The 25284-nt window shown below is 47.7% G+C and overlaps 1 protein-coding gene across 4 annotated transcripts in view; it reads right to left on the bottom strand.

Annotated features, from left to right (window-relative positions):
* Positions 1-25284, bottom strand: part of SSBP2 (single stranded DNA binding protein 2) — a 596076-nt gene that overhangs the window by 417084 nt on the left and 153708 nt on the right. For all 4 annotated transcript variants that reach the window (XM_029574010.1, XM_029574027.1, XM_029574019.1 and 1 more), the window contains exon 3: positions 11932-11993. In XM_029574010.1, the coding sequence (XP_029429870.1) occupies positions 11932-11993 (62 nt within the window). The remainder of the gene's footprint in view (positions 1-11931; positions 11994-25284) is intronic.

Genomic DNA, 25284 nt, shown 5'->3' with positions numbered 1-25284 from the left:
TGGGTGCAAGGCATTTCCGCAGGTAAAACAGTGCTCTACCCAGAGAAATGGCATGTCTTAAAACTGTACACCCAACATGAGAGCAAACTTACTCGCATATGTCCAGACTTCCCCAGGCAGGGTTGGGGATGTGGTTTGCACTTGTGCGTGTACTTTTGCATTTTCAATAGTATGCGCATTCATTTTCCCAAAATTATTATCCGCATACAAATTAGTTGGTGTCCCTGTGCGTGGGTCGTTTTTGAAATGGTTTGTGGGTTTGTGGACCCTTGGTCCGAGATGAGAGTTGTTACCACCTGTGGGGAGGAGTCCCACAGGTCCACACCATCAGGAAGAGAGGTCAGGCACAGCGGGGAGCTCTGGGTGAAACTGTGGAGAGGTCCCGAGGAGCGGGGTAGAAGACATAACAAGGAGGGATCTCCACAGTAAGTAAGCAGGCAGGAGATCAGTTACTGGGCAAAGATCTCTCGAAGGGGGTGGCACTAGGCAGGCCTGTGGAGCGGGAAGCGCGAGACAGGACGTGCAGGAGGTATTCCGTAGAGGCAACCCCGAGGGGTGGAGCTGCGCAGCGAAGGAGATACTGATGCGATGACGTAGGCTAACCCAGAGAGCAGGGAAGCCCAAATCAGGTCCCCAGATGATGACATAGACCAGCCAGAGGAGCGGGAGGTGTTGGTAGTGACCGGTGGCTGAACAAAGGGTAACGCCCCAAGGAGCAGGGAAGCACAACGGTCCCTGGTATTGAATATAAGCACTACCCTGAGCAGCAGGGAAGCACTGACAGTCTCTGTATAGAACGTAGGCACTGCCCCGAGGAGCAGAGAAGCACTGACAGTCTCTGTATAGGACGTAGGCACCGCCCCGAGAAGCGGGGAAGCACAGAGATAGAACAACCGAGTGGTGAAGGTGTTTCCAGAGGTGGCCCCGAGGAGCAGGGAGTCAGCAAGATAGGACTTCTGGAAGGTGCAGGGCCAGCCCAAGGAATGGGGGAAACCAGGAGACCAAGTCTCCGAGGAGCGCGCACACTGGCCCCCAGGAGCGGGTACCAGGCAGGGTCCAGAGTCCAAGTAGGGTCCGGTAGCATCACCACAGGTCCAACGGAGATAGGAGCTCGTAGAGTAGCGATGGAACTCGTTGCCAAGTCAGCTAGCTGGGGGCGAAGGTGGAGCTTAAGAACCCTGATCCAATGAAATCAATCAGGGATGCCCTCGAGGTTCCCGCCATAGAAGCTTCAAAAGAGTGTGCACGCGCCTAGGAAGGCACAGAGTCGGCGTGGGTGGCGGGGGCGTCCCAACCGCCCTGAGGAACCATGGGGTACGCAGCGGCAGGCCCGGAGAGGGAAGCAGGACGTGAGTAGATGCGGTCGCAGCCATCTGCAACTGACGGTCATAACAGTTTTAGCGAGGTAATTTTCAAAGCGAACACCGACATGTAAATTTGCCTTGAAAATCGGTGTAATTTATGCCGCATTCTTGTCAAATCATTTACGTCAGATGTAATAAAAATGATCTCACCGTAGAAGGCAATTTTCAAAAGTCATTTACCTGGGTAAACAAGCTACCTGAAAATGGCCTACGCTCTCCATGTGGGGATCAACGGCGCATTTGCTTTTACCTACCGGAAAAGCAGGTGGGCTCAGAGGCGGGATTAGGTCAGGGGAGGCAACAGCGTGCATGGTTGTGCATGTTCAGAACCACAGGCGCAAATATCTGCAGGTGCTTTCCATTGGAGAACTGATGCAAAGTCGTGGGTAAAAGTACCCGTCGATTTTGCATCTGTCCGCACAGTTTTGAAAATTGCCCCTGTAATGGAGCCCCAGATGAGAGATGTCCAATTACTACACATAGGAGCAGGACGAAAAGAGGCAAAGCTGGTGAGGAACAGGTTAGGCAACGGAACTCAGAGAGTGCTGGTCAATGAAGTGTCTTCTGCTGAAACTTGGTGCGAGGGCCACTTCTTTAATTAGCAACGTTGCAGAGGGACTTGTGAAAAAAATATGCTTCTTTGCTGCAAAATCTGTTACAGGGCAGACTCACCATGTCAAGGGAAAGAGACATGGAAGGGGGTGGGGGGGGGGGCTAGAAAAAAACGGAATAATGCTCAAGAAATTGGAAGCTCTCTGCTCCGGCCCTCCCGCCCCACCTGCTGCCAGGAGTAGAAGGCTCTTCTCTGGTCTACCCCAATCCCAGCAGCTCACTATGCTCCCAAGACTTGGGATTTAGTTGACAGCAGAGGGGAGGAGGGAATAATCCAGAGTTCTGGTAAGACCAGAATGATTTGTGGGAAGGGAAATGAGGTGAATACTGAAAGAGGATGAGGACAGAAGGGATGAACATAGTTGATGGATACTTGGGGGTGGGCAGTGCAAATGCTTGAAGAAGGAGCAATGAAAGAGAGGGTGAATGGAAGAGTTGTGGGGAGAGGTTTATGCTTTGGGAGAGATGAGGAGGGGTAAATATTGTTTCCCGCTCCCTAAAGTCAGTAATGCAAATTGAACTGTCTGGCACCTTATTCTTCTCTGAGCTCCACGCTGCCACCTGTTCTGCAACAGGTATGAGGGGACCTGGACCTGGGTGAGGGAACAGAAGGCAGGAGAGAGTTCCGGGATAGGACTTTGCATAAGAGCCATAGTGGGGTGGAAAGGGGTACAACAGAGCCAGGGACAGGGGTAGAAGTGTATCAAAAACATGGACAAGTGCAGTAGAAGGGTGTGAGAAAGCCAGGGGAAGGGTATGTGTGCAATAAAGCCAGCAGTGGTGATTGAGGGGGGAGGTAAAAAAAAATAAACATGATGTCAGTCAGGGTAGGGCAGAGATGGTGATGAGGGTGTGTGGGGGATTTTTATGAGTGTTCATTGTAACCTGCACAGAATGGTGGCTGGGTGGGAAATAAAGATTTTAAATAAATAAATAAAGGGGGAGGGAGGGGGAAGATACATGACAGAGAGCCATAGGCAGGGACGGTGAAAGGGAGGGTGAGAGCCAGAGATGGTGAAAGGGGAGAGGGAGGGTAGCAGAGCCCGAAGGGGTAATGGGATGGCGGTGGGCAGAGGGGAGAATGGAAACCAGAGCTGTGATAGGATGGAGATGTGAGAGAGCAGGAGATGGTGATTTGAAAGGGAAAGGGTTTGAGAGAGACATACAAGGGGCAGTGCAAGAGGGGATGAGTGCTTCTGGAAGAAGTGACTTGAAAAGGGATGAATGTTGGGTGGGAGGGGGTTAAGGGGAGTGGGTGTGTGAAAGCCACAAGGAATAATGGTAGAGAGTGTATGCGAGAGAGCCAGAGCGTTCACTAGAGGAGAGGGGTTAGAGGGAGAAAGAAGAGAATAAAGGGGTGGGGGCAGAGGAGAGAGAGAAAGAGAGTAGGTGGGCAGGGGAAATGCTAGTACTGGGCAGAGGGAAAGGAGAGGGTGGACAAAGTAGTACAAGGGGTGAGGTGGAGGTGTTAGAGCTGGAGCCACTGAGCCCCTTTTGTTGTTCTTGTTGAGAGTTGGGGAATGTTATACTGGGGCTGCTGAGAAGTAGAGACTGACAGGGGAAGGGATGGGGGCAAGACAGACAGAAAGACAGACACTGGGCATAGAATGGGTGGAAAGCAAGAGGTTGGTCAGACAGCTAGGGAACAGGGTGGGAGGACTGAGAGAGATACTGGCGAGGACAAGGTGAGAGTATTGAGACTAATGGGAGGATTGAGAAATTGGGGAGGACAGGATGAGATTCAGAGAGAGAAGACTGGTAGGGACAAGGTGGGGGAAGTGAGATAGAGACAGGCAGGCACAGATGGAGGGACTGAAAAAGAGAGATTGGTGGGTACAGGATGGGAGGGACTAAAAGAGACTGGTGGGAGATAAGAGAGACTGCAAGGAATGGGATGGGACTGAGAGAGAGACTGGTGGGGACAGGATGAGTGAACTGAGAGTGAGAGACATATTTCTGGGAAAGAGGAGATTCCCCTGAGAAGTTTCAAGAAATTTTTGTAAGGGGAGCATACAAGGAGCATAGCGAATTTCAGGGTAGGCAAGTGCCAAATGCCTTTCCCACCAACCAATCAACGGAGTCAGGGACAAATTCCTTGTCTGAAGGGCCTTCACAGCCTGCCCCAAGCTGCTCATGCCTTCCCCTCACACCAACTGTCTCTTGAAACCATGAAGCTCTTCAGTGCAGTATATTCTGCTTCCTTAACTCTTAGTCTGTGAAAGGTTGGCCACCCCTTTAATAAAGCAACAAGGTAAATTTATAGTATGCTTGGCTGCATAAGCAGAGGTGTCACCAGCAGAAAAAAAGAAGGAAATGTCTTTGTATAGGTCACTAGCAAGACCTCCACCTTAAGTACTATGTTCGGTTCTGGAAGCCTTACCTTTGTAAGGACAGCAAGAGGATTTTAATGGCTCAGAAAAGAGCTACTGAAATGTTACAGGGCAAACCCTAAATATTACGGCTTAAATCACTCAAAATGTACTCACTGCAGGAAAGGTGAGAAAGGGGAGATATGAGAGCAATATTCAAATATTTAACAGGTTGACATTGTTGCGGAAGTGGACCCTTAGACCAAGGTGAGTTTGGCGCTACCCACAGGGACAAGCCTTGCAGGTCCTCATTGTCGGCAGACAGAGGTGGCAGGAGCAGAAGCCCAACAGGAACTTCACCAATACCAGCCTTCGTTCCCCTTAGGTTGAGCCCTCGTTAGCTGGGGTCGGCTGGACTTAGGTGCATGCCTCTGGGAAGAGAAGAATCCATCGCTGAAGAGGTCAATGGCCATCAGGAAGAAAACAAAGTCAGTCCATGCAGAGGACAGGGCAGGTGGAAGACAATATAGTTGAGAAGCAGTTCGAGGTCAAGCCAGGAGTCCAAATGAAGATGAGCCGAGAATTCGACCAAGGTTAAGCCAAGAAGTCAATCCAGGAACAGGGGGCAATCAGAACAGTAGGAAGACACAGAAATGAATGAGGACCACAGGACAGGAATGCAGGAACTCTGAAGATGCAGGGAGGAAACAGGAACACAAAGGCAAGGCACTGGAATGGAGTCAGGGAAAGGAACCAGGAACAACGAGGCAAACAGCTACTCCGAAGAATTCGACCTATGGCCGAGGCATCTAAAGCAGGGCAGAGTCGGCCTTATATAGTAGAAGGCCTGTGATATCAATCAAGAGTGCCGCCATGCTTTTCCAGCTGTGGGCCCTTTAAAAGCATCCAAGCCGCATGTGTGCACACGCCTAGAAATGCTCGCTCAGCTGAGCGGTGTCCCTAGTGTGTAGCGTCAAGCCTGTGTGACGGACAGCTGCATCCTTGCTAGCTGTGGCGTCGATGGGCCTCCTTTGGCCTGGGGCTGGAGGTAAGAGTGGCTGGTCACGGAACAAACTCACAACCAGCCAAATGCAACAGTATCCCCTCCAAGGTCTTAGGTTTCTTGGGTTCCAAATCATGAAATGCCCTCAGGAAACTTTTGTCCAGGATGTTTGAGGCAGGATCCCATGCATTCTCCTCTGAACCATACCCCTCCCAGGAGATTAGGTACTCCCACCTCTTGTTTCGACATCGAATGCCCAAGATCTCCTTCACTTGGTAGACCTGACTCTCTTTGGTGGACACTTCCTGGGGTCTTGGCACCTTCCGAGATGACCAGGTGAGGACTAATGGCGTGAGAAGGGAGACAAGGAAGACATTATGGACTGCCAAGGAAGTAGGTAGGCATAGCAGATAGGTAACGGGTCCCATCTGACGGGAAACAGGGAAGGGCCCGATGTAATGGGGGGCAAGCCTCATGGAGGGTACTCAGCCAAACTCTGTCCCCAGGTTTAAACTGCGGAGCCGGCCGCCAGCGAGCATCCGTTGCCTTCTTGGCCCTTTGAGCTGCTTTCTGAAGCATCTCCTCTGTGTGAATCCAGAGTTCCTGGAGCTCTGGGGATGGAGCTCCTGGAGCTCTGGGGATGGAATGGTCAGTAGGACTGGTAACAGAGAAGGCTGTCTTCCATACACAATTTGGAATGGTGATGCTCCCGTGGCGGAGCTAAATATGGGAGTTATGGAAGAACTCTGCCCACAGAAAGAGAGCAGTCCAATTGTCCTGACATTCATTCCTTTGTGCCCTCAGGAAGCCTTTCAAGGTCTGATTAGTTCACTCTGACTGGCCGTTGGATTGTGGATGGTAGGCAGCGGTGAAGTCCAATGTGATGCTGAATTTCTGGCAAAGAGAGCACTGGTATTTGGCAGTAAACTGGGCACCCCGATCTGAAATGATATGCTTAGGTAAGCCATGCAGATGGAAAATGTGATGGGTAACGGTCTGGCCCACTTCAGGTTCTGAGGGAAGGCCAGGAAGGGAAACAAAGTGAGCCTTCTTTGAGAATCGGTCAACAACAACCCAAATAGTGCTGCAGCTGTTTGAGAGGTGAAGGTCCACAACAAAGTCAGTGGACAGATGGGACCAGGGATCCTTGGGGGCCAACAACAGTGCAATAGTCCCCAGGGTTGTCCCACTAGTGGTTTCTGCGTTCACGTAGGCCCTGACATCTCTCTGCATCTGGGGCCATCAGCAATACTGCTGGAGCAGTGCGAGAGTCCGAGCCCACCCAGGATGACCTGAAATGTGGGAGTCGTGAGACCATCTCAAAACTTTCTCTTGGAGCTAGTGTGGTAAGACTATCTTCTCTAGAGGGAGGTCACAGAGGAGGCCAAGAGAATACAGGCCAGGTTGATAATGTGACTGGGGAGGTCAGGCATATCCTTTGCCTCAAAGGATTGGGAGAAGGCATCAACCCAGGCGTTCTTGGATGCAGGACAGTCAAAACATGCGAAGAACAGGGACTATCGAGTTTGGCGTGCATTCAGACGTTGGGCGTGATGAAGGTGTTCCAAGTTCTTATGGTTGGTGTATATCGCAATCTTGTGTTGTGCACCCTCCAACCATTGCCACCACCCCTCAAGTGCCAGTCTGATGGCCAGCAACTCCCTGTCTCCGATCCCATAATTCTGCTCCACAGAGGAAATCTTTCACAAGAAGGAGCAAGAGCGAAGAACCCCCATACTGGACTGCTGACTCAACATTGCAACCACACTTAAGGAGGAGGCATCGACGTTCAAGATAAATGGATGTGTGGAGTCTGGATGATGGAGGCACGGTTCCTGGAGGAACACCTTCTTCAACTCTTGGAATGCAGTAACCACTTCAGGAGGCCAAACTTTGGAATTGGCTCCTTTCCAGGTGAGTGCTATGAGTAGAGGGCGATCCGAGAGTAATTGGGAATAAAGGGCTAGAAGTTGTTTGTAAAACCCAAAAACCTTTGCAGAGCCCGGAGACCAGAAGCTTGCGACCAGTCCTGGATACACTTGAACTTCTCTGGATCCATGTGGAAGCCCCTACTGGAGACAATGTACCCCAGGAAAGGTAGGTTCTCCCTCTCGAAGAGGCACTTCTCCAGCTTCACATATAATTTATTTTGTCTGTAGCCTCTGGAGAACTTGGCGACCATCCTGATGGTGGGAGGAGAGGTCCTTTGAGAAGATAAGGATATTGTTGAAGTATACCATGACCCAGATATACAGGAGGTCTCTAAAGATCTCATTCATCATTTTTTGGAATACTGCGGGATTGTTACACAGACCGAAGGGCATCACCAGATTCATGGTGGCCGACCCATGTGTTCTTATAAACACGTCTCCTTGATTAAACGTTGAAAAGGACTATCTTGTGGCATCCATTTCTTTGTTTTTTTCCTCACGGCTGTACTGGATCGCCTACCCTGCTGTTTTTTGGGCCCGACCCATGTGTTAAACACTGTCTTCCACTCATTGCCCTCGTTTATTCAAATTAGATTGTAGGCCCCACGAAGGTCCAACTTCGTAAACACTCTAGTCCCCTGGCTCAGAAATCAGTGGCAGTGGGTAACAGTCTTGTACTCGGACACAGATGCGATCTCCAGCATGAAAGGGGTATACTCTTCCTCGTGGTAGATCAGTGCCAGGTAGCAGATTAATGGCACATTCGAATGTACGGTGGGAAGGAGGCATCTCCGCCTTCCTCTTGGAAAACACATCTGCATATTCCGTGTACTGGAGAGGCAGCCCCAACAGTCATTGCCAGGGGCAGAGTCAGTGGAGGTTCAATTTGTTGAAGGAAGGAATCATGGCAACTGACCCTCCAGCTCTGCAGCTGAAGTGAGCCTTAGTCAAAGTGAGGAGAGTGGAGCTGCAGCCAGGGTAACCCCAACACAATGGGGTTACCTTGTCAGTGATGTGGAAGATGATACTCTCCACATGCAGAATGCCAGTGCAGAGTCGCAGGAGGGCCGTGAAGGTGGTGATCTGTCCAGGAAATGGCTCTCCATGTATGGAGAAGATAACTAGTGGCGTCTTCTGAGGAAACACCAGAAGCTTTAGATGGTCCACAAGGGCCTTCACTATAAAGTTCCCCCCAGCGCCTGAATCGACCACCAACACTAAAGTAGGGAACTCATGACTACCATCTAAAATAGACACTGGAAGGGTGAGTTGGGAAGCAGGAGCGGTAAAGCCTGGGGTCATCTCCCAACTAGTTCCTAGGCTTGCTAGTTTCCTGGTTTCTGGGGTAGTGTGCCAGCTGATGTCTGGACCCGGCACAGTAGTAGCAAAGCCCCAGGTTAAGGCAGCAGAGCTTCTCCTCCAGAGACAGGAGTCCCTGCCCAAGCTGCATGGGTTCTTTGGCCCGCACAGTGGTAGGAACCGTAACCACCACTGAGGAAAGGGGATGCGAAAAGGACAGAGCCAGAACCACTTGCCTACGAGGAAGCTGCAGCTCCCTGGTCCACTGCTGGAGGCGGCAGTCGATTCTCCCAACTAGGTTGATGAGCATGTCCAGGGACTCAGGAAGTTCCCAGGTGGCTAGCTCATCCCGGAGACTGTACTCCCTCCAGTTCAACTCTGTGGCCATGGTTCAGAACTCGATCGTGTAGTCCATCAAGGGCCGGTTGCCCTGCTAGAGGTGTAGAAGATCTGAACCCACCATAGCCAGCTAGCCGGGTTCATCAAACACAAGCTAGAAGGCCTTAACAAATTGTTGCACATCTTGTAGCAATGCATCTGCCAAGGCCTTCCCACCCAGGAGAGAGAGTACAGAGATGGTCTTGATGGAGTTGCTGGGAAATTGTGCTGGCTGAAGTGAAAAATGCATGAAGCACTGATTCAAGAATCCGCAGTACTATTTCGGGTCTCCTGCAAACCAGGGAGGAACCAGGAGATGTACCATGGGCACAGCCACTGTTGCTGATGGTAATGCAGAAAGCGGAGAGACCACAGAGGCTGCCCTGGCATTGAGGCAAGCAATAATACGCTCCATGGATCCTGCCAAGAGCTCAAGGAAGTGTTGCTGCTGTTGAATCTTCTATGTCAGGACAAAAATGGCCTGAAAGTCCAAGAGATCCACTGGGTCCATGGCCTCAGCAATCTGTTGCAGAAGTGGACCCTTAGACCAAGGTGAGGTTTGCACTACTCACAGGAAGAAGTCCTGCAGTTCCTCGCCAACAGCAGGCAGAGCTGGCAGGAGAAGAGGCTCAACAGGAACTTCACCAATATCAGCACTCATTCCCCTTATATTGATCCCTCGGGTGCCGGGGCTGGCAGGACTTAGGCCAGGGCTTCTGTGAAGAGAAGACTCTGTCACAGAAGAGGTCAATGACCAGCAGGAAGAAAACAAAGTCCATCCATGTAGAGGGGCAGGCAGCAGACAGCAGAGACAAAAGCAGGCCGAAGTCAGGGAGGGTGGAAGACAACATGGTTGAGAAGCAATCCGAGATCAAGCCAGGAATCCAAATGAAGACGAGCCAAGAATCTGAACTGAGTTCAAGCTGAGAAGTCAATCCCAGAACAGGGAGCAGGTGGAACAGCAGGAAGACACAGAAGGTGAATGAGGACCACAGGACAGGAATGCAGGAACTCCGAAGACACAAGGAGGAAACAGGAAAACAAAGTCAAGGCACTGGAACGGAGTCAGGAATAGGAACCAGGAACAGTGAGGCAAACAGCTACCATGAAGACTTTGACCTATTGCCAAGCGTCTAAGGCAGGGCAGAGCAGGCCTTATATAGTAGAAGGCCTGTGATGTCATCAAGGAGTGCCGCAGTGGTTTTCCCCCGCTGCAGGCCTTTTAAAAGTGCCCAAGCCGCACATGCGCCTAGGGATGCCCACTCAGCTGAGCGGCATTCCTAGTGCTTCGCGTCGGCTATCAGCTGCATCCTCGCTAGCCGTGCCGTCAGTGGGCCCCCCTTGGCCCGGGGCTGGAGGTAAGAGCAGCCAGACGCGGGACGGTGCATACAGGAAGGGGCAATTTTCTATAGAAAAAATATACTCAAGGATAAAAGAACATGATCTGAATTTGGAGGGAAGAAATCTGAGGAAATACTACTTTAGTGAAAGGGTAATAGATGACTGAAATAACCTACCAGTAGAACTGGTGGAAAGCAAACGTGACCAGCATCCAAGCATGTATAGGAGAAATATAGAGGACAGTGGTAAAAGCAAGGTTGAGATGCCGACTAAAAAACATTGAGGGATAGGGGTCTTGGATGTTGGTTTAAATGGGAGTGAAGGATTGGCCTAGTAGTTAGAGGTCTGGGAAACCAGGGAAATCCTGCTTCTCCCCATGACACTCCTTGTGATCTTGGGCATGTCACCTTGCCCTCCATTGCCACAGGTACCAACTTTCTGGGGCAGGGACCTACCTACTGTACCTGATTTGAAATTTGCCTCCAGCCAAGGGTTTAGAACAACGAGTGACTAAATCCAAATATGTTAGAAAACCAAAGAGTGAAGACATCAACACTGATTTTGATGAGAAGCGATGTCCTGGAGGCAATCAATTCTGGCTGACAGCTGGCATATAGAAGGCAATTTTCAAAGCCATTTCTGCGGATGAAACAATTTCTCCTCCTCCTCCTCCCCCCAAGTACCTGAATTTCCTAAAGGAAACTCCTCAGGGAGAATCCCTTTGAAAATTAGCTTGCAAGGCCCCATGGATATTTGATTATTGTTCCCTGAGCCTTAGGTAAAACAACATACACAGGGGCAGCCAGTTTGAAAAACAGACCCCTGCATAACAATGGCCGCATCCAGGGACCTAATCTGCAGTCAAAATGTGTTGCTTCCTCCTTTGCCATCAATAAATTCACTATAATGTACTGTAAAATGGCAAATAGTTACTATAAAAAGATTTGCACTGCATTTGCTGGGGGGCACGCTTTGATATGATTTTGTCATAGTTAATATTACACTTTATCATATATTACATTGTGATGTATGTGACCACGCACAAACATTAGCTTAAGCTTGCACAGGCTGCACAGGCACGTGTGCTATGTGCTACTCTAACATTACATAACTTAACACTTTCCTTTGACTTCATGCATTGCACTAAACAGCAAAGGAACTCACACAAAGGAGCCAGAACCAATGCTAAGCTATTCCCGTGCGGCCGACTCATTTAAATAATACGGAAAGAGGAATCACAGCATTTTTCTTGTGTTTTGAAAACACAAACTTCAGTGCAAAGAAACTTAACTACACCTCCCAGAGGTGTTTTCCAAAAAGTTTCACTTTTGCAAAATTTCTGGCATGTAAATTTGCCAAAGGTGAATCACAAATAAGCAGATTTGCGTGATTTTTCAGCTCATTCGCGATTTAGCATAAGGTTGGCAAATGGCTTCGGAAACACAAATTTACATTTGTTAAAATGGCAAATAGTGCGCATTAACATTTGCAGGCACAATTATGCAGGCTATTTGCCGTTTTAACGCATGTAAATACGTTTGCGAAGCCATTTGTGGCGCTGCGCATTGGCACATTAGATTGTAATGTTTTAATGTAATCCGCATTTGAATGTTTTAGATTACGCGGAACATAAATGATTTGTAAAAAAATAAATAAATCCAGAACAAAAGGATGGAATTATGCCTTGTACTTACCACCACCAAGAGTGTAAAAATCCTGGAGGTTCCCCCAATGTGATGTTTTTTTCCCATCTTATCTAAAATGAAGAAAACAGACGTTTTACCCTTTCACACTAACCCAAAGTCAAAATAAAGCACTGTTTTCAAATAGAGCAAAGAAAAGGATCACAGCAATCAAGACATCATGAAATGTTTTGTTTTTGTTATTTTTTTTTTACTCCTATTTTTTACAATTTGCCAAAAAAAAAGTCTTTATTGTATTTAAAAGTCTTTATTGTATTTAAAAGTCTTCAATGCCAAAAAAAAAAGCAATGGGTAGCTGAATATCTGTTATATGGAATACTTTGAAACTTACAAATACTCTTCATATGGCATGAAAAGAGAGGGAGTAGCCTACAGATTGTCATTGCTTAGGAACCAGGAGGTCCACATTCAAAAGCATTTAGCCGGCTACATGAATATTTGGGCACAGATCAGGCTAAATTCTCGCAGGCTAATAAGTTAGGAGGCAGGAATTTAGACAAGTAACAGGCCGATACAGTACAGTACGCTCCGGTGGAGCGCACTGTTAACCCGTGATTGGACGCGCGTTTTCGACGCGCTAGCTTCACCCCTTATTCAGTAAGGGGTAATAGTGCGTCGAAAACGCGCGTCCAACCCCCCGAACCTAATAGCGCCCGCAACAGGCAAATGCATGTTGATGGCCTTATTAGGTATTCCCATGCGATTCAGAAAGCAAAATGTGCAGCCAAGCCGCACATTTTACTTTCAGAAATTAGCGCCTACCCAAAGGTAGGCGCTAATTTCTCCGGGCACCGGGAAAGTGCACAGAAAAGCAGTAAAAACTGCTTTTCTGTGCACCCTCTGACTTAATTTCATGGCAATATTAAGTCGGAGGTCCAGAAAGTTAAAAAAAAAAAAAAAATTGAAATCAGCCTGCGGCTCGCGGGTTGAAAACCGGATGCTCAATTTTGCCGGCATCCGGTTTCCGAACCCGTGGCTGCCAGCGGGCTCGAGAACCAACACCGGCAAAATTGAGCGTCGGCTGTCAAATCCGCTGACAGCCGCCGCTCCTGTCCAAAAAGAGGCGCTAGGGACGCACTAGTGTCCCTAGCGCCTCTTTTTGCCACGGGCCCTCATTTAAATATAGAATCGTGTGACTTTTACTGTATCGGCCCGTAAGTTAGGGGCTTTCCGGGGTTGTAACTAGGAGGAGTTGAGTTAGTCGGCTAAGTTAACTGGCCAACTCCAAATTTAGCTAGATAAGTTTATCCAGCTAACTATGCTGTCCGGATTGTGTCTGAATATGGACCTCCAGGAGATCACAGTTCAAACCCCGCTTCTGCTGCCAACACCTGCTGTGACCTTGGGCAGGTCACTTTACCTCCCACTGCCTCATGTGTAGGCTCCTCTGAGGAAGGGATTCATTGTACCTGAATGTAATTTGTTCTCTGGTACAATATAAATACATTGCATGAGGGGGTCAGCAACCCGTGGCTCTTTTAACACCTAAATATGGCTCCACCGCTGACAGAGCTGAAAAGAAAAAAAAAAGCAGCCCAAACTGAAGACACGCTTCTTTGTCTTTGTTCTGCACAGGCAGCGCTGAAGAAAAAAAAAAAGTAGGATCAGTGTCATTGGCCCGTGCGGAAGTAAGAAGCATCGTTTACCTGCATCAGTTACAGGAGGTTGCATGACAGCATTAATTGCGGGCCAAATTTGGTTTGGGCTGCTCGTTTTCTTGTTTTCACTGTCAGCTGTCCTAAGGAGGCAGCAACCCATACTAATGTGTGGGAGGAGAGACCTCCTGGTGAAGTGCCTGAAGGTGGGCTCTGCGGTGGGAGGTGGCTTGCATGCTAAGTGAGAAATAGAGTGAATGATTGCCAAAGATGGAGGAGAAGAGAGATAGTAAATACAGTGGTGGGAGAGAGAGAAAGAGGGACTGGCGTGGGGGAAGAGAGAGTTTAGTTTAGTTTAATGCATTTGATAAACCAGTCAAGGTGATGTACAATAAAACCCATAGTATAATACAAAACAAAACATGAATTAACAATTATAGCACGGTAAGAGAGTCAATAAAGCAAAGCAAGTGGAACACTCAAAATACCAATTAAACTATGAAATTAAAGGGGGGGGGAAGGGAGGGACTGAGGAGGAGGAGAGAGAGAGAGGAAGGATTGGTGTTGGGAAGAAAGAGAAAGGGAGAGACTGCTTGGGAGTAGATAGGGAAAGCCTAATGGGAGTAAGGGAGAGACTGCTGAGCACAGAGGGAAGAGGCTGCTGGAGGGCGATAGGGAGAGACTGCTGGGGATGGAGAGGAGAGACTGCTGCAGGGAGATGGGGAAGACGTTAGGGCTGTTTAGCTTGAAGAAGAGATGGCTGAGGGGAGATATGATAGAGGTTTTTAAAATCATGAGAGGTCTAGAATGGGTAAATGTGAATCGGTTATTTACTCTTTCGGATAACAGAAGGACTAGGGTGCGCTCCATGGAGTTAGCAAATAGCACATTTAAAACTACTCGGAGAAAATTCTTTTTCACTCAACACACAATTAAGCTCTGAATTTTTTGCCAGAGGAGGTGGTTAGTGCAGTTGGTGTAGCTGGGTTTTTTGGAGGAGAAGTCCATTAACTGCTATTAATCAAGTTGTCTTAGAGAATAGCCACTGCTATTTCTGGCATCAGTAGCATGGGATCTTCTTAGTGTTTGGGTAATTGCCAGGTTGTTGTGGCCTGGTTTGGCCACTGTTAGAAACAGGATGCTGGACTTGATGGACCCTTGGTCTGACCCAGTATAGCAATTTCTTATGTTCTTATTGCATATAACAAAAGGGAGACTGGAAGAGACAGCTGGGGACGAAGGGAGAGACTGCTGAGGCCAGAAGGCTTGACAGAGAGACAGCTGGTGGAAGAGAAATAGAGTGACTGCTGGGAAATAGGGAGAAAAAAAGAATGACTAGGGGAGAGGAATGCTGGGAATAGGCGCGAGAGAGACAGATGAGTTGACAAGCTGGGGGAGTGTGTGGCTGCTAGGAATGAGAGAGACAGAGAAAGAGAAACTGCTGGGGATGTGTGTCCAATTTACAACAGGGTTGCGGCTCGCTAAATATTTCGGAAAAAGAAAAAAACATGTGAAATGGCTCTTCTGTTTTGAAAGGTTGCATTAGATATAAAGAAAAAAATTCCACTGATTTCATTAAAGGATTTTTGCCGGAGACAGAGATATATCCACTGATGATAAATGCAAACATAAGTAATTTAGTATAATTAGCAGAGCAAGCACCACCCAGTGAAGCACAGGGGCAGAGAACCCTATTAAGGTAGCATATTAGAAGGGGTAACATGCAGGCTTTATCCTCGTACCAAGCAAATATATTTTCCAATTTTACAGTTAAAGGCTACTAAAGGTCCAGATGTCCTAAAGGGCTTTTTGCCATTTTGGGCCAGATGTACCAAGCATTTTTCCTCACTGACATAAAATGGCAAAAGCCTTTTAGTATACCAGGCCCAAAACGCAAGGCAATAGGCAGGAAGTGGTGGGATTACATCAGGAACATTGACATCATGCGTGCTAAACTTCGGCTCTCTGCACTTTTCTGGAAATATTTGATGACGAACACGTTACAAAGTTAAAGTCCAGTATTCTGGGAAATTGCTAACTGCGTAAAAAGATTATTCACAGCGGTCCTCCCCTATGAGAAAGAAGCCAAATATCCCAGAAGGTGGTCCAGAAAGTCTTTAGCAGTGTGAGAAAAATGTTGTTGGGGCTAAATACCTCCAGATGGATCACACCGTGTACCCCTTGCTTTTGTGACTGTGCACATCATTTCCAGAATCATAAAACATCCTTTCAGGAAGTTCTCTCAGCGCCACAAGTTGGAAGAAAATGACTAATCAATGCGGAGACCATAGCTTTCGGCACACAAACCCTTGGTGTTAACGTCCGAAACAGAATGCCTAAGTTTATTGCTTCCACCGGTTTGAGAAGTTTAAAATTAGGCATCTCTGAAAAGGCTGTATCAGACTGGTGGAAGCAGTGCACCAATTCATGCTGGTTGTAAGAAAAGTTTATTTACCGCCAGGAAGGCTGAATCTGCATTAACCCTCTAGGGGACAATTTTCAAGCTGCCCATTGTGAGGCAAAAGACAGATGGGTAACTTTAAACTAAGGACTCTGCACAAAGTTTCCAAGCAAAAACACTGAAACTTGCCAGAACCCATGCATAATTGCACCTGCTTTTTTTCCTATGGAAACTTTTTCCAAGGAAAAGGATGAGTGTAGAGTTGAAAATGCCTCCCCCAACCTAAGCAGGAGCTCCAGAAATGCCTCCTCTTAATGCGGATAATAAAAGTTTGCACGTTGCAGACGTTGTTATGCTGAGGGAGAGCAGTTATCAGACAGCAGTTGAATGCAGGTAAAACACTTTCTACCCATATTAATTTGCTTTGAAAATGTCCTTCCCCAAGTCTAGTACACCCTTGCAGAAGTCAGTAGTGACGGGTGTGCTCTGATCAGGGGTTAATAGCACTGATCCACTAGTAGGGGCCACGGCACCTCCTACTCTTCCTCACTCCAGTTACAGCTCTGGGATCAGCAGCAAGCACCAAACTACCAATGCGACAGCTATTTTAACATTTGTAAACTTTCCTTTCCTTTTTGCAAAGGATTTTTTTTTTTTTTGCTCAACCAAAGCAGCAATGGGTTTCACAAAGATGGTCACCACCTCAGCGACCGAGAGAACTATCTTGAATGGGGATCAGCACCAGAGAGAGGCTAAACCATGAAGAAGTGGATTTCCTGGCAGCACCTTTCTTCCAGAGGAGGCCTGCCTCACCAAACCTTAGAGCAACAGCTTGCTCTCTCAGGGAGCTAGCCACTCTCCCAAACCTGCAAGGGAAGAAGAGCACCAGCATCTGCACCTTGGACGAGAGAACTTTTTGTCTTGGCTGCCTTTCTGAACCTGCAATGGATACCACAGCCAGCATCTTGAGCAGAGGCTCAGCGGTTAGGAGTGCTACAGGTTGCCTTGCCAAACCTGTTGGTACTCCGGGTGCTGCTGAAGAGCCTGTAAATAGGCACAGCTCTCTCTCTTCCAGTCATACACTGAAACCATTGCTCGGTGCCAGAGAGTTTTCCACTATCTCCGAGGAAGATTGACCAGGATCGGCTAAACATCCGCTCAGGCTTTCCTGCAAATCTGTAAGAAAAATGTTTAATTCTTTTTCTTTACTATGGTGAATTATGTTCCCTGTAAGGAGCCCTGCAAGACAGAAAGGAAATGAATGAGGAGAACGTTTTTAAACCTTTTTGTCCAAGCTGTGCAATGTTCCTATCAGATTCCAAATGTTCTTTTTTGAAGCTGAAAAGTTTTGCCTGCCCCAAATAAGTTCTCTCCAAGGACTGTACCCCCAACAGCCAAGACACTTTGCATGGCCGTTGATTTTCTGGCTCCTTAGCCGCTTCTGCATGTAGTTCGAGCTTTTCTTATCCATCTACAGTTGCATTCATTCTGCAGCTCCTCATTACCTCTTCTCCCTTATCTCTCTCTCTCTTCACCCCATATTGTGAACTCTTCTCATTGGGTAAGTCACTGCTATCTCTGCCCTTCTCCGCCACGGACTCCCAACTCCGTGCTTTCTACCTTGCTGCTCCGCATGCTTGTAGACTTCCTGCGTTGGTGAGTTATGCTCCCTCTCTGGCCTTACTGAAATCCAGTCTAAAAAAGCACCCACCTTTTAGTGGTTGCTTTTAAATCTTAACCTCTGATTCTCCTGATCACAGCCCTTGTTGATTTTAACCATTTTCTTAATAAATGAAACTCCCAGTTGTCTTTTGCCCTGTATTTTTGTCTTGCAAAGACTGCAAGCTGTATGGAGTAGGATCTGCCATTTCTGCGTATGTGTATTATGCTACATATGTCTAGAAGCACAACAGAAATGTAAAATTATTGTTGCTGTCCCAGTATTTTCACGAAGACCCCTCCAGCTTTGGGCCTCTTCCTAGCCTGGGCCTCAGTTGTTGCCTATGGTTCCATCTCAGATTGCTCCCCCTGAAGTCTCACAGACTCGAGGCCTAGACTGGGTCTCAGTTTTTCCTCTATCTCTGAATTACAATGGTTGGGGCTCTTTGCCTGCTATATCCAGTTTCCTTCCTCAGGGTCATCAATAGACCTGGATGAGAAATCAAGGAAAGGGCTCCTTTTTTTCCTCAAGAACCAATTAAAGTATACAGCTAGGTGAATCACTGCAGCATTCGATATTCAGCTTCAGCAGCAAAGATTGGAACTGAGCCTCCCATCTCTTGTGAACCTGAGGCAAAAAGGAGGTGAAATCCTGTGTATAGATCTGATCACTGAGGAACTTTTATTTCCTGAATGAGCATAACCTTCCAAACTTTTCTTTCTTTCTAAAGAAAAGGAACAAATTGCCAATGGGGAACCTTGAGACCTGGAAAAAAGCAGTCAAGACATTTGTTGCTATTGCCAACCTAAGCATGAAAATTACCATTCCAGTGGAAGGGGCCCACTTCTCTTAAACTTCATATGAAAAGGTCAGTAGCATGGCTCATTCGAAAGATGACTGATTTTCATCTTAACCGGGAGATCATTCCCCCCCCCCCCCCCTTTGTTGTGCTTGAAACCTGCCAATTCTAAAAGCAAAACGTTTTGCTCTCAGAGATCAAGAAAGCCTTAAAATTACAAGCAATCCCTCATCACACAGAAACTCGCTTAATGGAAGGTTGCTATCATGCAATCTACATTTTGGGACTCAAATTCAATATATGGAACGTGGAGATTCAGAACAATAGAAATTTGTCCTGATGTGCTTTCTGTACTACCAGGCTGCCTGTAGATGACTTCCTGTTAGGCACTGGAGTTGAAAAACTGCGATGGTCCAGAACCATTAAAAACAGTGTTCTCAGTCACAACTTTACAGATCTGCTGTGTGGACCATTTTTGCAACATTTCGGGACTGTTCTGTTCTGTCTTTGAAGCAAAAGGCCTGGGATACAAAGCCTAATACAGTGCACAGCCATTTTCATCAGTGCCAGTTGTTGCAGACCGGCCTAATGCATTTCTGCACACCCAGCCTCATTCTGCCAGACAGAACTAAGCAAAAGTCAGTGGACATGTTTGCAAAGCGTCGAGGTGATGTTTTTAACGTGCCGCGGTATATAAAAAATCACTAAATAAATAAATAAATAAATAAATAAATTATTTGGAAGTCATAACAAAAGCGCAAAAAGAGATTTAAAAAATGCATTATCTTGGATATAAATGAGAAGTTTTAAGGTCTCTGAGTCTGGCAAAAAACCTGCCCAAATATCAAAGGCACTAGGCCTTGCCACATCAACAGCAGGAGGAACAATTCATGAAAACAAAGAAAAAACAGAAGCAAATTCACAAGCAGCAATATGTTTGTCCTCCTTATGGAATAGGAGATGTTGCATTTGTATATTTTATGATTTTATACTTATGAGTGTACTGCAGTGCCCCACCTAGAACTGGATGGGCTAGCTACAAACGTTTTAAAATAGATTATGAGAAATCAGTACTTACTTAATTATTTCCTTTTCTTTAGGACAGTTAGATGAATCCAGAACAAGTGAGTTATGCACCTCTACCAGCAGATGGAATCAGTGTTGTGTTCTGCGGCCGTGGATGGCCACGGCCGCGGCCCCCTACCTTGCCCGCAGCGGTGACCCGCCGCAGCAGCTCCTAAGGAAACCCCTGACTCTATGCCCGTCGCTCCGGCGCGGGTCCCCGGGATGGCCGCCGGGTGGGGAGCTGTCCCTGCTCCTCCCTCGCGGCGTCCGGCAGTCTTTCCTCCGCAGAGGAAATCCAAGATGGCCGCTGCCATCTTTAGGTGCGAGGCTGCGCCTCCTCTCTAGATTTAAAGGGGTCTGGCCCCTTTAACTACTTACAGCTGCTTCCAATAAGCCAGAATAGAGGAAGTATAAAGGGAGGCTTCCTCGGCTCATTCCTTGACTTGGCAACGTCTCTTGTAGCGCTGTTTAAGTCTGCTTGCTTCAGTGAGTCTTCTTGCGCTTTGGATCCTTGTTCCTGTCTCGTCTTGGTGTTCCTGGTTCCTGACTTTGGATTGGCTAGCGGTGATTCCTGGTGTGTGACTTCGGACTGGCAAGTGGCAATCCCTTGGTGTAAGACCTCAGACTGGTAAGCGACGACCTCTGGCACTTGACCTCGGACTTCCTCTGGACCATCGTCTCCAAGGGCCCACCTAAGTCCCAGCGGCCCGGGTCACTACGGACTCCTCCCGGGGGGACTGCGGACTTCCAGGGGTGAAGCTCCAGTTAGCCCTTGCACCAACCTCACGACTCCTTGACCTCTCAAAGGTCCACCTAAGTCCCAGTGGCCCGGGTCTCTACGGGCTCCTCCCGGGGGGACCGCGGGCTTCCAGCGGCGAAGACTCCGTTCCTCTCCTTGACGTCACAACTCTTCGTCTGCTTCCACAGTCGCCTCAGTCTCCAGTGCCGAGGGTCAGCTGCTCGCATCTTCTGCTCTGCCTCGCCATCCGACGGGAGAACCTACGGATCCACTCCCTAAGGTATACCATCCTCCCGTCGGTCCAAGGGTTCACAAGCCTGAGCATAACAATCAGAGCAAACTGACGTCACAGTATATATACCTCAGCAGTGACATCAGCCTGCCAGTATTTTCTTCAAAAACAACTATGGACAGACTAGCAATAAACTTGATTAAAAACAGATAAGCTTCAATACTCAGCCAACAGGAAACACTGAGCTCCGACAAGAATGTAATAACACTAGTCTAGGGACTGGAGTAACACCAGTAATCCCTGTAACATGTAGGCACATGCGAGGATCAATGTGCAATCATTCGGCAGCCAAAGGAGGGAGGCTGTATTTATCTGACTGTCTTAAAGAAAAGGAAATTATCAGGTAAGTAATAATTTCTCATTTCTTAGCGTACAGTCAGATAAATCCAGAAGAAGTGAGATGTACCCAAGCTACTCCTGAATAGGGCGGGAGGCTGCCCACAGTCCTGTCAAAATCGCATGTGCAACGGCTGCGTCCTCCCGAGCCTGCATATCCAGACAATAATACCTAGAAAAGGTGTGTGAGGAGGACCACATCGCAGCTCAGCCAATGTCGACAGGAGACATGACACTGCCTGAACCCTAGTGGAATGACCCCTAACCCGACTAGGTAACGGCTTCCCAGCATCCACATATGCAGCTGTGACTACCTCCTTAATCCAGTGAGCTACTGTAGCTCGCGAGGCTGGTTTTCCCTATTTAGTACTACCGTGAAGGACAAATAGGCGATCAGATTTCCGCAAAGGCTCAATAACCTCTAGATACCTGACAATATTTCTCTTGACAGCCAAGGGTCTCCACAGACAATACATCTCTGCATCTCTCTCTCTATCCAGAGATGGCAGGGAGATGGCAGCTGTACCACCCCTGGAGTCACCTGGAGAAATGGCTCCCGGCAAGACAAGGCCTGCAATTTGGAAACCCTACGTGCAGAACAAATTGCCACAAGGAACACCGTTTTCAAGGTCAGAGTACGCAGCAGCCTAAACATAGAGCCTGCCAAAAAATCCCAAACCAAATTAAGACTCCATAGAGGCATCAGAAACCACAAAGGAGGACCGAAGATGTTTCACTCCTTTCAGAAAACGGGCCACATCAGGATGAGCCAACAAGGATCCACCATTTCCCTGACCCCTGAAACAGGCGAGAGCCGCTACTTGTACCTTTAAGGAATTGAGAGCCAAGCCTTTATTCAAGCCATCCTGCAAAAAATTCCAAAATGAGCAGAATCTTGACCAAGGAAGGAAGAGTACCTTGATCCTCACACCAGGCCCCAAACACTCTCCAAACATGTACACAGGCCAAGAAAGTGGAGAACTTTTTAGCTCTTAGAAAGGTGGAAATCACTGCCATAGAGTATGTTTCAGCAAGTGAGCCCTTTCAAGGGCCATACCATAAGACAAAATCGAGTCAGGTCTTTGTGAAGAACATGTCTCTGCTGCAACAGATGCCTGTGTGCTGGAAGTCAAAGAGGTGAATCCACCAGGATCCTCCACAGATCTGCATACCACGGTTTCCTGGACCAATCTGGAGCAACAGAGAGTACCATGCCTCTGTGGCGTTCGATCCTTCGACTCAATCTGCCCAACATGGGCCATGGAGGAAAGGCATACAGCAACTTGTCTTCTGGCCACTCCTGCAGTACAGCATCGATCCCCAATGACTTTAGATCTCTTCGGCAGCTTAAGAATCTGCTGCCGAAGAGATCTAAAAATTGCTAAAAACTTATCTTTTTACATCAGCCTACAAGATTAGTTAATAGATTTATATTCACAATTCTTTTAAAGATATCATCTCTTATTAGCATATTTTATTTTATTTATTTATTAGCATAATGTATTTTAATATATTTTAATATTTGCTTGTAATTTATTTATTTATTTATTTATTTATTTAAAGTCTTTTATATACCGGAGTTAGTAGGGGCATCGCACTGGTTTACAATTGAACAGCAGGTAAGAATTACATTATAACAAGGAAGAGTTAACTGGGAGGGGAATAACAAAAGAGCAGCGAGGAGGATAGGTTAAAAAATAACAACATGTTGTTTTTACTATGTATGTCATACATGTAAACCGCTTAGACGGTCAGATCCCTGCCCTATTTTGCGGTATATAAAAACTTATAAATAAATAAATGAAACCTTTCGCATTTCGCATGGTCGCCAACAGGTCTAGGAACCAAGACCCCCAGCGATCCTGAATCAGCTGAAACGCCTCATCTGACAATGACCAATCTCCTGAGTCCAGACTCTCCCTGCTGATAAAGTTTGCTCTTATGTTGTCTGTCTGCAATGTGCGAGGCTGAGATCATCTGGAGATGTACCTCTGCCCATTCCATAAGTTGATCTATTTCCTGCAACACTTGTTGGCTCTTGGTAGCTCCCTGCCTATTAATGTAAGCCACAGTGCTTGCATTGTCTGACGTTATTCGGACCGATCGACTCTGCAGCCTTTCGCCGAACTGTAAACATGCCAACCGGGTCCACCCTGGCTTCCAGCTGATTCATGTTCCAGAGTGACTCTTCTGCACTCCAGCACCCTTGCGCAGTCAGCTCCTGTTAGTGAGCTCCCCAACTAAGGAGACTCGCATCTGTTGTCAGTACTAGCTAGTTCAGTGGGGATAGGGAAACTCCCTTATGCAGATGATCCGCCTGCAGCCACCGCTGCAGTTGGGAGTAGACCTTCATCGCCAGGTGGAGTCAAATCGAATAGTCCTGAGACTGCGGATTCCACCGAGACAGCAGGGAATGCTGAAAAGGACGCATATTTTCTTAAGATGTGGGCACTGGGACCACAATCCTCATACTGAGGAGCCTTGCCAATGTATCCTCCGCAGCCTGCTTCTTCTGTGGGGAGTGGCAGGGAGATTCCATGAATATGTCCTGAGGAACACCGTGAAACTCCATGGCATATCCTTCTCGTATCACCTCCAGGACCCACTGATCCAATGTGATTTCAACCCATCTCTGATAAAAGAGAGAGAAGCGTCCCCCTATCTCCTGTTCCCGGGAATGGGTCGGCAAACCTTCATTGGGAGGTTCCACTACCCGAGCCTGCACATCTTTTGGGTTGTCGGGGACGAAAGGACTGAAACCTACCGAAGGGTCGAGTCCTCTGAAAGGTTGCTCCTCTATAGAGCCGAAAATGCTTGGATCCTCTAGCACGACCTCTCATGTTAAGGGAGTGTTGCGCCTCACTTACTGGCCAGTTTCTGAAACTCGCTGCCAAAGGCAAGCTGTTAACGGGCAATTTGGTGAGGTTAGCCTTGGAGGTTGCATCAGCCGACCAATTTCTTAACCATAACTGACGCCTGGCCACTACTATCGAAGCCACCACTCTGGCTGAAGTGTGGACCAAATCACAGCTTGCATCTGCCAAGAAGGCAGCAGCTGGTTCCATAACTGCCCAAGAGTTTACCCCAGAGTCGACCTCCTGGGAGAGAAGCAAACAAGAGCAAGCCATCAAAGAACAACAAGAAGTGATCTGCATGGCCACTGCTACAGCTTCAAATGCTTTCTTAAGGATAATCTCAATCTTTTTATCATGAACAACCTTCAGGGCCACTCCTCCTTCCACAGGAACAGTGGTCCACTTGTAGACTGCACACACAAGTAGATCTACCTTCAGAAAATGTAAGTGCTCTCTTACCATTGGATCCAGAGGTTTCAGGTCTTCCAAAATCCGACCACATTTGAAATTAGCCTCTGAGGCACCCCACTCAAGATCAATCAATTCTTGAATGGCATCCATCATGGGGAAAAAACAAGAGGTTTTATGTAAGGAAACCAAAATGGGATTTCTCTTTGGCTCAAATACTGAATCTGCCCCAGGAACTCCAAGCATTTTCAAGGGCTGGGAAATCAGAGCTGGTTGTTCATCTCTGAAAGAACCGTAACATAGTTCTATACAGTTCTAATATGGGGGGAATTTCACCATTCTCAACAGAGAATGAATCGGCGACATCATCCGTGCCATCTGGATCTCAATCCGGAGGTCCCGGTACTACTCTAGGAGTACTCTGGCGCTTAACAGAAGGTCCAGGCAAGATTCCTACCTATGCTTCTGCTCGAGGAGCATTGGACAGGGCCAAGGACTGCGCCTGAAGAAAGGATTGCAACCCCTGGAAAAATTCTACCCATGAAAAAGTAGAGGTCTCCAGTCCAGGAGGTACCTGAGGTGTACTCACTGAGCTAACTTTCCCTGCTGAGGAACCAATTTAGGGGAATTCTAAAATCAGGCACTTCACCTGAGTCATTTTTACCCAGACTCACATCCGGCTGGGAAAAACCAGGCTTAGTGAAATCAGAGGAAGACAATTCTCCCTGAGCCTTCAAACAGCGCTGGCATAAATCAGCGGGCACTCCTGGCTGAAACACTCAAATATGACAAGCAGTGCAAAGAGAAAGACACTTAGGATTCTTAGGTACAGGCACCATTATGGCCGACAGTGAGTTAAGCGGCGGCCGGAGGCATGCATCTAGCTATATATTTTTTTTTTATACACACTCAACTAGGCACCCAAAAACTATATAACCAACACTGAGGCACACATAACTAGGTACTTACCTAGGCATCCAAAAAATAAGCGCACAGAAAACTTAACATGGATGCACAGACTACAAGGCCCAACTGTGCATCCAAACACTCGGGGCACAAACTGGATGCACAGCTAGACACACACGCCAGACCGACAATCCTGTAGAGGGCAGCCTTAGAAAGCGCGCGAAAAACCATTGTGGCACACCACACAGCGCACAGCGAAAAGCCTCAGAGCAGGCTCAACCCACCAGG

Source organism: Rhinatrema bivittatum, chromosome 1 (assembly GCF_901001135.1).
Source record: "Rhinatrema bivittatum chromosome 1, aRhiBiv1.1, whole genome shotgun sequence".
In the NCBI taxonomy this organism is placed as follows: Eukaryota; Metazoa; Chordata; class Amphibia; order Gymnophiona; family Rhinatrematidae; genus Rhinatrema; species Rhinatrema bivittatum.
Note: the sequence above shows the minus strand (reverse complement) of the source record. Positions and strands in the feature narration are given on the sequence as shown.